This window comes from Eretmochelys imbricata, chromosome 6 (genome assembly GCF_965152235.1).
Source record: "Eretmochelys imbricata isolate rEreImb1 chromosome 6, rEreImb1.hap1, whole genome shotgun sequence".
Classification (NCBI taxonomy): domain Eukaryota; kingdom Metazoa; phylum Chordata; order Testudines; family Cheloniidae; genus Eretmochelys; species Eretmochelys imbricata.
This window is the reverse complement of record NC_135577.1, coordinates 32,948,546-32,965,003: the sequence shown is the minus strand read 5'-3', so window position 1 is coordinate 32,965,003 and position 16,458 is coordinate 32,948,546. Positions and strand designations below refer to the sequence as shown.

The window sequence follows — 16,458 nt, the reverse complement described above, 5'->3', positions numbered from 1 at the left end:
ATTTTAGTTATTGGGTTTAATGAGCAGGTGCTGGGTGGTGTTGGTGGCCTCTGAGATACATTTGCCCCAATGATTGGATGATCTGGTGATCCCTTCTGGCCTTAAACTCTATGACTCCTGCTAAGCAACCAAATAAGTGCCAAACAAATAAAAACCACCTACCATTAGCCCTGAGCCCCCTCCTGCACCCAAACTCCCTCCTGGAGACCACACCTCCTCCTGCACCCAAATCCCCTGCCCAGTCCTGAGCCCTCTCCCGCATCCCAACCCCCTGCCCCAGTCCAGTGAAAATGAGTGTGAGTGTGGGAGAGCGAGCACGGAGGGAGGGAGGGGAGATGGAGTGAGCAGGGCCTTAAAAGGAGCGGGCCGGGGCGGTGGGGCAGGGGGCGGGTCAAGGGTGTTCAGTTTTATGTGATTAGAAAGTTGGCAACCCTAGCATAGCCCCTTTGCCTTCAGGGGAACTACTTGTGTGGACATGCATAAATGTTTCCAGGATTGCGGCCTAGTAAAGTAGTGGAAGAGAAAACCAGCAGACACAATATTAAGTGTGAAATTAAATTCCAACAAGAGTGTTTGTAAGAGATCTCCCCTGAAGCCACCACATCTTTGCTGGTAGGGGCAGGTCTCCCACAGGATTCTAACAATTTTTGCACATCATAATAGTCTTGAATATAGTGAAGCATGATCAGTGACTTGCAGCTCAGCTAGTTGGAAAGCAGAGGTTTCAGTACCAACATTAGCACATCAGATTTGCACCTTGTCAGTAATGATTTACAAGCCAGAGAACCAACCTAGTGAACTCTTGGCTCTCCATGAATTAAAAGAATAAGTTTAAGCATAGAAGTGCTGGTTAGCAGAGAACTGGGAGTATATACTGCACCCTCATCACAAATAGTTCAGCAGTGGTGTTCCCCCTGCTCTGTAGAGCTCTGAGTGGTACTGTGTCCCACTGTTATGTATAAAGGGGTATACAGCATTGGACCCACATCCCCAGAGTCCATTAGACAGTGAAGCTGAGGAATTGGGTTTGTTGTTTTTACTTATCTGATGATGATACAGCCTTTTTGGACTATATTTTCCTGCTAACATTGACACTAGGCTTCTTACACTCAGTGGTTCCTAAACATACTGCCTGGTTTGTTGGAAATCATGGTTTGGGCAATATCAATTTCATGCCATGTGTTCAATCAACTTTCTTTATAATATATGGTCTCTTGGAAAAATAAACATCAGTTCCTAGCCCAGTTATCAGGAAAAATAAAAATAAAATTGTTGTATCTACATGTTTCAACCTTTTCTTCCTTGACAACCCTCTTCCTGTTAAATCACCCTTTCTAGACAATGGAGCAATGATGTGTTTAATCATCTTTTTTGGGGAAAAAATTCTATCAGAAATAAAATCAATATTGAATGTGGCCTCTAACATTTTGTTACATTGTTAAGGTTGCATTGTGATAATCATATTTGGGATTGGAAATCACCCCTAACCCCACCCTTTGGTTTGTCAGAGTCTGGATTTGTTAACCTTCCAGGCACACTGTAAAGCCCATTGTCAGAGAGAGAACACCACCCAAGCACACACCTCCCCCAGCCAGAGATTATGCTACCGCACTCTGCCTCAGTTTCCCTTTTTGGACTCCTCAAGAACTCCACATCACAGTCCAAAAGGTAATGAAAACACTCCAATTTGTTTAGTCATTATACACACTGGCCCTCTAGGCCTCTATCCCAGTTCAGTGTACCTCTTCCCAAACCTCCTTTCTAGAACAGGGTTACAGTTTAATCTCTCCCACTCCAGTCAGGAGTTTGCCCATCCAAGATCCAACCCCAGTTCAATCTCTCCTCCTCTCCCACTTAGCTAGGGAGTTCCTAGCCCTCCTTCTCAGAGCAGGATCCCATTTACTTTATTCTCTGCTTTCTGTTGTCCTTCTCCCTTATAAGAAACTTGATAAGGTCACCTGATTTACTGGTCACATGACCTTCATTTCCCCCATCTGTAGAGGTGAGTTAAGCTTGTCACAGGTGGATTAAGGCCCACCTCCCCTGAAAGGGCCAGCCATCCTGTGACACCAATCTTTTGTCAAGCTGTTGAGGAGGAAGAAACCCTCCTGTAGCATTTGGTGTGTTTTAACCTATGGGATAGGTGACCAGGGCATAGGATGAGCACCTATCACTGTTGTGTTTTTGACCCTACTTAAATATTCTTAGTATTAAAACTGTGGCTCTGATCTTGCAACTGAAAGTGCCCAGGCAGACTGCAGCACCTGTGCACAGCCACATTTAAACCAAACAGGGTTGTATGGCTGCCGCAGTCTACCAAGCAACTATCTACTATGCTCCCAAGAGAAAGTGCAGGATACTCACCATAACACACTTAAAACCGCCTTCAACAAACAAGGACACTCCACCAGAGAAGTAGATCGCATCACGGAATGGGCCACCCAAATGCCGCAAGAAAACCTGCTTCAGCACAAAAATAAACCGCCTTCCGACCACACACCCGTGGTTGTCACCTACGACCCCACACTGGAACCCAAATGGGGTATTATTAAATAACCCATACTTGATGGGGACCACATCCTGAAATAAATCTTTCCCAAACTCCCTCTTCTGGCCTTCACCCCCAGCCTCTCCAAACTCATCATCAGAAGCAAGCTCCCCACAGACCAGGGCACACCAACTCAAAGCAGCACCAGACCCTGCCATAACAACAGATGCAAAATCTGCAGACATATCTCCACTGCTACAATGATCAACACTCCCCCATAACACACCTTTCAAGATCCTATACATGCCTATCACAACATGTGGTGTATCTCATCCAGTGCACTAAATGCCCCAACAACAACTATGTGGGTGAAACCAGACAATCACCACTCTCTCGAATGAGTTCACAGAGCAAAATGATAAAAGACAGAAACACCATATCACCTGTGGGTGAACATTTTTCACAAAACAATCACTCTATATTTGACCTCTCAGTCCTCATTCTCAAAGGAAATCTGCACAACACTTTCTAAAGATGAGCCTGGGAGTTAAATTCATAACGTTGCTTGACACTAAAAATCATGGATACTGGATTTATGGCTTAGTCTAGGGGTAGGCAACCTGCGGCACGCGTGCCAAAGGCAGCACGCAAGCTGATTTTCAGTGGCACTCGCATTGCCTGGGTCCTGGCCACCGGTCCGGGGGCTCTGCATTTTAATTTCATTTTAAATGAAGCTTCTTAAACATTTTAAAAACCTTATTTACTTTACATACAACAATAGTTTAGTTATATACTATAGACTTATAGAAAGACATTAAAATGTATTACTAGCACGCAAAACCTTAAATTAGAGTGAATACGTAAAGACTTGGCACACCACTTCTGAAAGGTTGCCAACCTCTGGCTTAGTCCAACAAGCTATAACCCTCTAACACCAACACTGCCCCCCAGTGCCTTTTTTCCTCTCTCTCCCTTCCATTCCCCACTACAACTAGAGAAATATTAACAGGCTGCTTCTCCTTGAATGGTCCCTTGAAATACCTGTTAGCTACTTGTGCTAAGCAATGTTCCACCTTGTATTTAGCTGTGATACTAAGTACATTTCCCAGACCTGAAGAAGACCTCTGTTCAAGCGTGTCTCCCTCCCCAAGAGAAGCTGGTCCAATAAAAGATATTACCTCACCCACCTTGTCTCTCTAATATCCTGGGACCAACACGGCTACAACCACACTGAATACAATGATTTATTATGGGTAGACAGGAGCTGCCTATGATGGTTCATAGCAATGCACAATGAGGTCTCTCCAGTAAAAAATAAAGTCTATCACAAAATAATTCATCTTGCATTTCATTTTAAATCTCTCCCACACAAGTGGCAGAGTGTGTCATGATTCATAATACTGCAGAAACAGCAATAAGTGGCATTTGTTAGTTTAATTGTTTTAAATGGATGATTTCTCTTCTTTTGTGGGAACGTGTCTGACTTCAGCTCTAGTCCCTTAAGCACCCTGGTGAAATTTACCTATAGAGCTCATCTTCATCAGACGCATAACAAGACCCACAATGTTCAGGGAAATACAGTACACTCTGCAGTGTCCAGACAGCTAAGCCATCATCAGTCACATCAGACATGCCATTTTGTTCAATCTTTGTTAAACATAAGAAGGAAAAGGAGGTGGGGCTAGAGGTAAGAAGAGAACACTGGGAACCTGGAGCCATGGGGTAGTGGGGCTTGCTGAGGGGCAAAGCCTATGGGGAACAGGCGCACGTGGAGACACTGCTGTTGGGAAAATAGAGTCAAGCAGACAATCATTCCTGTTCTTCACATGGTGTTTTAATCAGCAGCTTTAAGAAAGTGCTTCTGTTTCCTGGGAGTCTCAAGCTCTCATTAGCGTCAAACTTGGGGACAATTTCTGTACCTGTCCCTTCACAGTCCTGGGAGTTAAGCCGCCCTGAAATGGGGATGACAACAGTGACCCACCTCACAAACATGTTTGGTTTCCATTTTAATGAAGTTTTCTTGTACAAAATTACTGCTTGCTGGCAATACATTAAGCCAATGCTAAGTGGTGTTCAACTAGAAGTGACTTTCTAATAACTGGTCCTTTTACACAGAAATAGACAAACAAAATTTAAAAGAAGAAATAAGTTGAAATGCCACTTGGATTCAGTATGGTCTTTTCCTTCATATCAAACCTTTTCAGACATTTTAAGAGTCTTCCCTTTATCGGGCCAGATGATTAACCAAGGCAATATGCCATCCATGAGAATGTCCCAGTTTTGTTCCAATTAATTTTTTAATCTGTTCTGATATTATCACAATCTTATATCTTGAAAAATCTGGGTTGCCTGCATAAAAAAGCTTTTTAATGTCCTGTATTGATAATTTCATGGAAATTACACAAGAAAAATCTCAAACAATGCTTTCCTCATAATTCACTGTTTCCCCACCAGACTCAGCACTGTCATCTCCCCAGACATGCCACTGGATACTTCTCATTTTAACACTGCCAGATTAGCAGCCATCTGTAATGGCGGGCTCTGAGTATTTAAAGATGTTTCTAGAATCTGTACCTGTAATATTTCAGTGCATTCACCATGTAAACAGCTTTTATGTGGCAGTTTGGCTTTCTTGTTAGCAACAAGGTATGAATGGGTAGTTTAGCAATTACCTCATTTAAAGGTACTTAAAATAGATCTGAGCTCCAGCGTTATTTATTAAGAAATACATGTGCATGCATAGGAATATAATTACCAGGCATGCTTTTTAGCTTGTGACATCTAACAAGCTATCCAATGAGTTTTCTCTCATTTAAATTACAGTGTCCCAGACAGATACATGGAAATACAAACTGTGTATTAGAAACAGAAATAAGAGTAAAACCAAAGCATGTTTGTATGTTTCAATACATCAGTCTCACTGAATGGTTGGTTTATTTACATCATTCAATGGACTGCTATGCTGACCATAAAGTGAGTAGAATTTGATCCTAAATCACTGTTTAACCAACCCATATGCTCTCAGGGCACCAACAGTGAGCCTGGTAAATAAAGAAGGGGGAAGAGAATGTCGGAAGGAGGAAGCAAAAATGCTCAACAAATCATCCTCAAAGTGCTGTTGTGCACCCATTTGGTGATAAGCGACTCATCCAACTCCTGGGAGGTGAGGAGGGAATTTTAGTGCTGAGTTCAATAGGAACAGGAGTTCAATAGGAACATAAGTAATAATAAACCATTGCTAGAAATAACAGGCTTTTGCAATTCCAGTGATAGGAGGAGAGAGGAAGAAATGTGACATACATTTTCTGTTTTTGAAATACAGTGCAACTAAAGTAGCATTAGGAACTGTTTAATAAACAGAAACACATACAAATGCAATTCCAATTTGCCCTTTAGCTCAAGGTAGCCTTCAATTTTACTTTGGTAGGGAAGACCACAGACCACACACAAAATAACGAGGCTCCCCCGAGACCACTCAAATCCACTCAGAGTTCCCTGGCAAGCCTTCCCTTAACCATATTGTGTTGTGTGAAATCTACACTGCTAGAGATACGATGGGATTTTCCCTGATCTTGATGGAAGCTGTGTGGATCTTTGGAAATGATATTCATACTTTGCAGTTGTTTGCAACAAATTAACAGAGTTTGTCCCTCTAATGGCAAAACAGTCAGTGGTAAATATGGATGCATGAGAAGAAAGCAAAATGCAAGTGATTAACATAAACTTGAATATCATTGACCATATCCTGACTTCAGACATGTATAGCATGCTCTGACTCCATATTCACAGCCAAAATATGGCTCTAGAATCTCTAGATAATAACAATTTACTCCAGAGCTGGTTGGGAAATGTATTTTATTTTAAAAAAATATTTAAAAAACTAAATTTTTACAGAATTGGTCACATTTTTTTAAAAAAAAAATCCAGACAGCATTTTTTTTTCAAAAAAAAAAATTTTTTTTTTTTTTAAGGAAAAGGTCTTTTATGGTGTTTTTAAAGAAAACCTGAAATTCTCTCACTAAAATGGATGTTTTTTCATTCCAATTTCCATTGCAATAAAAGGGAATTTTTTTTGACCAGCTCTAGTTTACACACACAATTCTTCTTCTTATGCCTGGTCTACACTACAGATCTATATTGGTATAACTCAGTCACTCATGGGTGTGAAAAATCAACACCCTTGAACAACATAGTTATACTGACCTAATCTGCAGTGTAGACACCGCTATGTCGTGGGAGAGCTTCTTCCACCAACATAGCTACTGCCTGAGGGCTTGTCTACACTTACTAGAGGATTGATGCATCGGCAGTCGATTTAGTGGGTCTAGTGAAGACCCGCTTAATCGACCGCCGATTGCTCTCCCATTGACTCCTGTACTCCACCTGATCAAGAAGAGCAAGGGGAGTCGATGGAGGAGCGTCTCCCGTTGAGGTCACATAGTGTGCCCCCTGCAGTAAGTAGTCCTAAGCTACGTCAATTTGAATTACAGTATTCACATAATGTCCTCAAAGGAAACCACTGGTGCAAGTACGGTGGTACGGTCTGGTACGCTGTACCAGTAAGATATTTATAGCTGGTATGGCATACTGGAAAGACACCGGAGATGGCCCCAGCCCTTCCACGCAGCTGCGTCTCCTGAGTCCTCCTGCCGGGGTCTGTACAGCAGTCTTGTCAGAGAACAGGGCTGGGGGCAATACAGCAACCGTGCCGGAGGAGCTGCCGGCAGCCCCATGTTCTGCTCCTTTCCCTGCTGTGATTCTTGGGAGAGCCCTGAACCACAGGCCTATCCCTGGAACTGCAGCAGGGAAAGGAGTGGAACGTGCAGCTCCTCCAGTGCAGCTGTACTGCCCTGACTCCTTCCCCTGGCCCTGTCCTCCGGCAGGGCTGCTGTACAGACCCTAGGCAGGAGGACTCAGGAGACGCAGCTGTATGGCAGGGCTAGGGGCGGGCTCCTCCTGTGTCTATCCACTATGCCATACTGGCTATAAATATCTTACTGGTATGGCGTACCAGACCGTACTTGCACCACTGGTTTCCTTTGAGGATGAGGTCAGATATAGAATGATCACTTTGTGAAAAGTGTATAAACTTCAATAGTAGATTCCCAAACTCCCTTATCAGGAACAAAGGAAGGGAAAACATTGTGGGTCATGTGTGTTAAAGATGTAACTGGATACTAACTATCCCAGATGGGATACCTCCCCCTAATGGTCCAAACCCCCATATTAAGTTAGAATTTATTTCGGTTTATTTTCTTTATTGTTTCTTTCTTTTTTTGTCATGCAGTCCCCTCTGGATGTTGTGATTTATACAGGAATTGTTGCATGGACCAGCAAATGGAGCCAGACTGAGTCCATACTTCATTATGGGCAAGCCCTCTGGAATCTTTCAGTTACAGCCAGCAGCTGCCCAGAGGCTCCTGTCTGCATTAGTTACCAGTGATCTTGGATTTTGCTCTTCTTTAAATATGTGTAATAAACATCAACAATACAAATAACGAAACCCCTACAGCAGCTGAAACATAAATGAATAGAACCAAAACACTGAATAGTATGAAACCACCGCTCTCATGACGACATTGGACAAATATGCAAATGAAACAACCTTATCATGGCCTGTCACACCCTCATGTTAAAGGCAAAATATTTCCTTTGGGGGCTTGTCTACATGGTGCTTTATTCCGCACCAGAGGGTGTGTGAATTCTAGCGTAGCATGTCACGCACTAATTGGCCAGTGTGGACCTGTTGGTGCATACTAAAAGTTCCCTACTGTGCATAAATGTAGTGCTGTTTGAAATGGGACCACATTAACACACACTAGGGAACCTTTAGTACATGCCAGCAGGGTCCATGCCGGCCAGTTAGCGTGTGACACACTAATGTACACTAGAATTCAGACCCCCTCTAGTGCAAGGTAAAGCACCATGTAGACAGGCAACCTTAAATAATGCTGGGCTTTCATTTTAAAATATAAATCAAACAAGGGGGGAGGGATAGCTCAGTGGTTTGAGCATTGGCCTGCTAAACCCAGGGTTGTGAGTTCAATCCTTGAGGGGACCATTTAGGGATCTGGGGAAAAAATTGGGGATTGGCCCTGCTTTGAGCAGGGGGTTGGACTAGATGACCTCCCGAGGCCCCTTCCAACCCGGATATTCTATGATTCTAAGATTCTATGAAAACAAGAAAGTTGGGGGAAAAAACAAAACCAGAAAGTCAAAGTCAAAACAAAACACTGCATTTTGGTTTAGAATTGTTTCAAAATGTTACCATGGAAAATCATGGAAAATGTAATTAAAATTGATGAAATGGCGTTATCCAACAGAAACCTGTTCCATCAAAAATGTTTCAGCCAGCTCTAGCTCTAACAGTGAACTCTGCGGTCTGGAGCAAATTGGCCCATTGGATGATTTCCGTCATCACTCATTCTTGGAAAGGCCAGCCACTGACAGCAGCACTAGCCAGCATAGTCCCTTGCACGACCTGACCACAAGGACTCTCATTCTGCTCCACTTCTGCAGGGCAGGGATGGAATCCTTGTTTCTCCTCCCCTCCATTGCACACTGGCACAGGAGTTAGGCACAATCTAGACCCAAATGAGTAAAGAGGGAAGGATAACCAATTTACATCCAGAAAGGTAATGGTGGAAGAGGAATCAAATAACTTCACAGAATGTAACAGAGATGTAAGTTCTGCTGCCTGCAAAGCACACTGCTACAGATGATAAAAAAACCCAACAACCTTAGGGTCACTTGAAAATAATTTGTGGCAAATTCACACTATAAAAATATTTGGAACTAAAAGCTCATGTCAATTGTGCACTTGGCATTTCTAACACCAGCTGATGTACTTCCATCTTGATAAAAACTTCTCTTTCCTCTCCCTGTTTAAGATTATTATTTGAATTAAGGCAGCACCTAGGAATCCCAATCAAGACTAGATAAGTGCTGTAGACACAAAGAAGTCATTGCCTTCCCCAGAAAGCTCACAGACTAGGTGTCAGACAGGATGCAAGAGGTGGACAAAACAGGCTACTAGGATGTGGGTGGATGAGAAGACAAGGTGATGAGAAAATAACAGAATTTAGAAGGAAAGCAGAAGTCACATCTCATCATTTGCCTAACCAATGCCTTTAACATGAGGGTGTGACAGGCCATGGTAATGGACCGTGTTGTACAATATGCCACGGGGCATTTGTTTATCATTGTTAAGGCTATGTTTTAGTCATGCGTATTTTTAGTAGAAGTCATGGACAGGTCACAGGCAGTACACAAAAATTCACGGCCCATGACCTGTCCGTGACTCGTACTATATACCCGACTAAATCCTGGGAGTGCCGTGGGCGGGAGGGAGGGAGAAGCCTGGTGAGGCGCTGCAGGTGCTGGAGCAGGGGGCATGTGGCCTGGGGCCCCAGCTTGTGCTGGGGGCAGGAGATGGGACATTGGCGAAGCTGGCAGGCTCCCTATCTGGCTCCTTGCAGCTCCTGGGAAGCAACATGTCCCTCCCTCAGCTCCTAGCTCTGCATACTTACCCCACTCTAAACACCAGCTCCGCAGCTCCCATTGGCTGAGAACCACGGCCAATGGGAGCTGTGGGGGCGGTGCCTGTGGGTGGAGGCAGCATGTGGAGCTAGGAGCTGAGAGAGGGAGAGACATGCCACCACTTCCAGGGAGCCCCCCAAAGTAAGTGCCGCCCGGAGCCCTCATCCCCTCCCGTGCCCCACCTTGCAGCCCTGAGCCCCCTCCAACCCCAAACTCCTGCTGCTTCTCAGGTGGCCATGGGCCAGCGTACCGGCTGCTACAGAAGTCACAGAGGATCTGGAAAGTCACCGAATCAGTGACTTCCATGGCCTCCATGACAAACTCACAGCCTTAGTCATTGTCTACACTCACTCAAGGGAGGCGTTCAGCAGCCAGACTTTGTTGATGATACTTGAGAGTGTGAAAGAGGCTTTCTGATTTCTGAACCTCATTTAATATACAAGGATGTGTAGCTAAACTGGAAAACTGGAGAACCCTTCCCTCTTGTCTTTGTTTGAAGAGGTCACTGAGAAGAAGAAAGTCTTCATTTTACACATCTGGCTAAAAGTGCATCTGACCTTTTAATATTAAACTTGTCTAATACGTAAATCATCATAAAAAAGCAGTATTCAGTGCTATCACTGTAGGAGGTTCTATCTGTTTTTTGCAATTATTTCAAGTTAATATCTTCCTATGAGATCCCAAACCAATTTGCCTATGAATCCATCATCTCTCCTTTATTAGTATCAACCATTACTGCTTCATAATCAATTTTTCCCATTCTCTGGTAGATTGCTTGTCCTCTTTTTTAATCAGTAAACTCGTCCCATGAGTCAGAATCTGTATAAACAATACCTAACTTTGTTAAGGTTGATATTGAAAACCTCACCTCATAAAACAGACTCCATTTTATAGCCTGATCTCTGAGTCATGGTCAGGTGAGATGTGGGAGTGCTTAGAGAATCAGAAGGAATTTGTGACAATTTTTGTAAGAGAAAGGGTCACAAACCCAGTGGCCTGCCTAAATTCCAACTCAGGTAGTTATATGTTACCAGCCTAAATCCCACCTGCAGTAGGGAATGGATACAGTATTCCTATTTTATAGCTGTGTAGTGTGACTGAGCACTGATTTAAAAGAGTGCAGCAGCACTCTCTTTCAAAGGTGACTGCATTTTAGCAGGGAATGGTGTTGGGATTCCGTCCGAGAACTTTTCCAGTCCACTTATCCAGATCACCTTGTCCAGTTCTGGGAGAAAATTGCACCCGGTTCTCCGAGATCCCAAAACACTCAGTCTTGTCACTCAGGTTACTTTATTAGGCATGTAACAGTTCTTTTCCCATGCTCGCCAGGCCCAGACACACGTGGCTTAGGACGGGGTGATACCACAATTCCAGTTCATGTCATACACCACACAGTTACATCTTTCCTAGCTACTGACCTCTGTGGTTTTGCAAGTAAAGACCAATTGCTTTGCAGATTGGATAAGGCAAGCTTATCTCTTCAGGGTGTTTCTGCCTTCAAATCATATAAATCTTTCGCCTTTTACTAAAGATTTCCGTGGAGAGGAACATTTCCGAGTTTCTACCCAATTTTTTTGTTTGTTTACTATATACATACCCACAATAGTTAGTTGAGTTAATTTCTGCTTCCCCTATTTATTACAAACATATTCACAACAGTTAGTTATTTCAGCAATTACTTGTCCAGGCATGTCTTGTTTAACTTTGGCCTGCTCATGTCAGCTAAACCAGCCCTACAGGGGATTAAGTAATCCCTCTGCATCCATTACTGCCTGATAAGTGCTGTGAGGCTTTGAGATACTCTAGCATAGAATAGAAGAGAATGGTCATTAGTATAAATATTACCATTCACTTACCAGACAAATACCAGTTCCACTGAACAGACTGATAAATCATTTGATAATTTGTTCCCTTTATTAATAAAAATGGAGGTACTGCTTTTAACTACAGGATGTTTTCAGTCATCACTAAATATACAGAGATCTCCAACCATAAAGAGGCTATAGAGAAGGGCATGCCACTGTCCTTAGACAACTGTGGACCCTGAATGTGCATGGAGATCCTAACTTCCTGGGACCTCTAATGGGATTAGGGCTCCAAGTAGATATTGTTCTCATGATTTTGAGAGGGAATGATGGTCCCAGTTTGGTTGTCTGTAGGGAACTCCCAGTCTCTTATTGGAGCCTGCCCTGCTAGTAACAAAAGACAGGATCCAGAAGAGATTTAGGTGCCTAAACCAATCTGTGGCACCACTGCAGTTCACAAAATTTCAGCTGCCCCGGTCCTGTAGTTACCGATACTCTCTGGGAGCCTAACTTTTTGCCATCAAAGTTCCCTAGATGCCTAATTGAAAAAGGGGAAGATGAGGAAACAATACAACAGGGTAATAACATAAGCCACAAGCAACAGAAAACCTAGGTCAAACAATGTAAGCTTAAAAAAAAATTAAATTTCCACCTGGTCCCATACTCCAAGTTAAAATGCATAGCTCCATATTATACAGTTAAAAGGTGATACGTTAAGAGAAAAAATGATGTAGTTCACTCTCTTGGCATATGTTTCACAGTCGGATATTTGGGTTTGGTGGTCTTGGTCAACCCAAGAGAGGCGGACCCTGGTCAGTTCAAACCGTGGCCATCGGGCTGCTCATTGAGGTTCAGTCACTTCCCCATTGACGTAGGCCAACTGTTCACAGGCCTGGCTGAGGGTGGGGTCCTCTCTTTGGTCCCAACTTTGTCTAAGGGTGCTTCTTCTATGGGCAGCATGTGCGTAGCATCTCTCTCTGGCACAAATAGGCCCCAGGATTGGGCTAGCGGGTCCCCCAGCTTGGCCCTCCTGGGTCTCCCTTGAGGACCGTCTGGGCATGCAGGCCTTGGAGGCTCGCATCCTGCAGGATTCCAGTGAACCCTGGCCAGTGCTGCCTGAGAATGACTGGGTAGGGCAACTTTGGGGCTAGACCCACCATCATTAACCCTGGTCACTCTGTTCATGGTCACTGAGACCCAAGCACTGGGGTAGGACTTCACATCGCTGTGGATACACAGGAGTTGGATCTTGCCTAGCCAAAGGTCAGTTGGAGGGAACAGCCCATGGCATACATGACAGCAGCCCGAGTCCACCAGGGCGGAGACCTTTTTCTCGCCTAGGCCCACTGCGATGGTCAACTTGGCAGCAGGATGTTGACAGACACGGGACTCCCCCGTGCAGATCTTGCCAAAGGTGTAGTCCATTGCCTGGCATTGTCGCTGAAGGTGGTCGAAGTGGCTACAGGTGAAACCAGGCCCAACCTCTGAAGGGCTGGGCCAGGTTTCAGGGTTCCATGGATGATCCGGTGGGCTCAGATTCACAGCCCTCCGTCCCCTGCCACTACCCAGGATGCCAGGACAGTCCACAGAAGATGGCTGCTGGTATGACCCTCATCACAGTTTGGGTTGGATCGAGAATCGGCATTAGGGCTGGGGGGTCCTCAGCAAACCTAGAGGGTTCCTGGCTGGTGTCATAGCTTCAGCCCCCAGTGCAACCAGGGCCTCCACCGCCAGAAAGTATTCCATCAAGCCCACTGCCACCCTCAAGATGGCAGGTCGATGTCGAAGAACCCAGGCCCTCCTTGGGGCGGAGGCATGTGGACAAACTGCTCAAGGGTGACTTGCTCAGCCATGTCTGTCGTGGCATGCCGCTCAGGCTGGAGCCACCAGCAGCAGGTATCTTTAAGTTCTTGAGCCATGACCCGAGATCAGGCCCCCGACAGGTACGTCTTCACCAGAAACTGGAGTTGAAAGGCCTCGGGGGTAATGTCCAAGGCATTGAGTATGGACACCTTTACTTGCCCATAGTCTCGGGCCTCATCATTTGGTAACTCGCGATAGGCAGCCTGAGCTGTCCTCATCAGGTATGGGGCCAAGAAGGTGGCCCATTGGTCTGGCTGTTACCTGGCCATTGAGGTGACCCATTTGAAAGCCACCAAGAAAGCTTCCAGGTCATCCTCGGGCCCCATCTTTGTGAGCTGCCCGGTCATTGCTCCTTCAGGATTGGAGCCGGGGGGATGGGGGGCAGCCAGCTGCTGGAAGCACTGCCACTGCTGTTCTTGCCATTGGGCCCCGCCTCCTGGATCAGCTGCTGCTACTGGGCTTCTAATTGCTGCACCAGCTGCTGCTGGAGCTGGGTGGACAGCTGCTGCTGCTGGCTTTCTGCCCACCACTTCATCAGCTTGACCACCTCCATTCTAGCAGATTGGGCTGGTGGCAAGTTGGTAGTGCAACAAAGCCTCTCTTCTCAGGGGTGGGACACTGCCTGCATTCTCCACCATGTGTAGTGGTCTGTGGCCATCCCGCACTGTCAGTCTCAGAGGGAGGCCACACCCCCTCACTACATTGTACCTACAAGTGTAATGCTCAACAGGGGAATTGGCAGACTAACGTCTCTGGCCCTCTGGGCAGGGCAGAGCAATAAGCAGTCTATGGCCTAGCTCTCTGGCTGGGGCAGACAGTAGGCAAATGAAGACCATCCAGCCTAAGGTGAGTAGGCAGCCACCCCAGGGTTGGGGCTGACAGCAGGGGCTAGGGGGACCCTGTCCCACCCTACTCCACTAGGTCCGAGCCCAGGGACCTGACAGTGGTGGAGGGTTCTATCACTGGATCAGCAGGGATCCGTCACTGAACCCCGCTGACCTTGACTCTGGCAACACAACCTGACTAATGTCTGGTGTCTCTGGGCTATTTCCTACTACCCCTTCTGAGTGTTCCTCCATCTCCTGAGGTTCCTCGGTTTCCCTGGGGCACACGGCCAGTGGGAGTCCCAGTAGCTCCTCTGGGTATTGGTCAGTTGGCAGTCCCGGCACCTTCTCTGGGTCCTTGGCATTGTAGAGCTTGGTCTCTGGTGCAGAGCTTGGCAGCGGGCAAGGGATATCCGCTCCCTTCCCTGGGTTTCACATCCATAGCTTGGATGGGTCATTCAGTCCTTTGTTCAGAACTTCGTTTGTAGAAAAGTTACTCCAGAGGTAAGAAGCAGGAAAGAAGACAAAATGGAGTTGGAGACGATGCAGCTGCCCTTTATATTCCTCTTGCCATGTGGCTTATACTTCCTGTGTCCCAAACACAAGGTTCACAGCATGTGGCATGGAAAATTTAGAGTTCTGTCCATAGGCATGCCCCTACAAGTCTTGTGGACTCGTAAGGTGTAGTCCCTGGCTTTTTCAATGGGTTCATGGGCCATCAAGCAGGCTAGGCAGTGCTGATGCCAATCTGTCTGGGGGTGTCAAACATAGCACAAGTTTGGAAATACAGCTATACCATACGTATCTATAACTTACAATACAAAGGTGATACAAACATATAAACAAGATTATCATACTTGGCAAATTATAACATTTCCATAGACACCTTATATGGCATATATGGTCAGACTCATTGCAATTTTATAATATTGGTATCAACAATATCAAAGTTTCTCCCATATTCCATACAGCATCACACATCCAGTCTTGTAAAACTTGAGTGTATGTAAATAAGCCTTTCACATAGGTCTTTGGGAGTTGCAGGCTACAGCCCCACAGAATGGACAAGAGCTCCCACTACCATTAAAACAGGACCCCATGTTTGCTTTCGATAAACATTCTTTCTATTTTTAATGACTTTGTCAGCATAAAATGAACTGAAATGTGACCACTTATTACACTGAAAATCCTGCATTATTGGGCTGATTCCAAAGCCCATTCAAGCTAATGGGACTCAAGCCACTGATCTCAACAGGCTTTAGATTAGGATCTAGAGGGTTTATATGAGGAGATGGTGTGGTCCAGAGAGGAGGGTATCAGAATGGGACTTAAAAGATGTGGGTTTCCCCCTGCCTTACATGAAGTCACTTCAAGTCTCTGTGCTTCTGTAAAGGTAACTTTGTCTTGTCTACTTACATTGTAAATTCTTCTGGAAGGGGACAGTCTCTCACTGTGCATGTATCCTGGTAATTAATAACTGTACTTGCTAGTGTAGGAGAAATGGAAAGATAACTAAAAATGAAGGAAAAGGTCCAGTGTACTGGATTTGTTAGAGTGACAAGCAAAAGGCAAGTGGCATAAATCTTAAAGTCACTTACAAAACGGAATTCTAAAATTGATCTTCTGTTCTGCCATTTTTATCTTGACTTTGACCTTTCAATACACACACGAGTCTAAAAGAAAATGTTCTGATCTACTGAGTCTATGAAAGTCAAAAACTCCCCAGGAACACACATGAATTAGAATACTGTATAACTCTATGATTCCTAGCTTGCAAAGACTGTAATTCTACTCCCCTTTATCTTAATTTTTTTTTTAGGTGGTACCAAGAAAAACAAACATACATCTTATAAGGAACAGTTAACAAAGGGATGGTCTAGGTGATCTAATAGACCATTTGCATCCTTAATGTCTGATTCAGTGCATCCAGAGAATCATG

General features: G+C 44.9%; 1 protein-coding gene and 1 non-coding gene across 2 annotated transcripts in view; one reads left to right on the top strand and one right to left on the bottom strand.

Annotated features, from left to right (window-relative positions):
- The first annotated feature begins 11,513 nt into the window (after positions 1 to 11,513).
- On the top strand, positions 11,514 to 11,624 carry LOC144267180 (U5 spliceosomal RNA). The gene has a single exon (XR_013346551.1). It is a non-coding gene; the product is annotated as a U5 spliceosomal RNA (small nuclear RNA).
- Positions 11,625 to 11,919: 295 nt separating this feature from the next.
- The window catches only part of LOC144265614 (uncharacterized), a 41,707-nt gene continuing 37,168 nt past the window's right edge, over positions 11,920 to 16,458 (bottom strand). Inside the window, exons 4-5 of the mRNA XM_077818380.1 lie at positions 15,936 to 16,005; positions 11,920 to 15,271 (exon numbers count right to left, since the gene is read on the bottom strand). Coding sequence (XP_077674506.1) covers positions 15,247 to 15,271; positions 15,936 to 16,005 — 95 coding nt within the window. The 3' untranslated portion in view covers positions 11,920 to 15,246. The remainder of the gene's footprint in view (positions 15,272 to 15,935; positions 16,006 to 16,458) is intronic.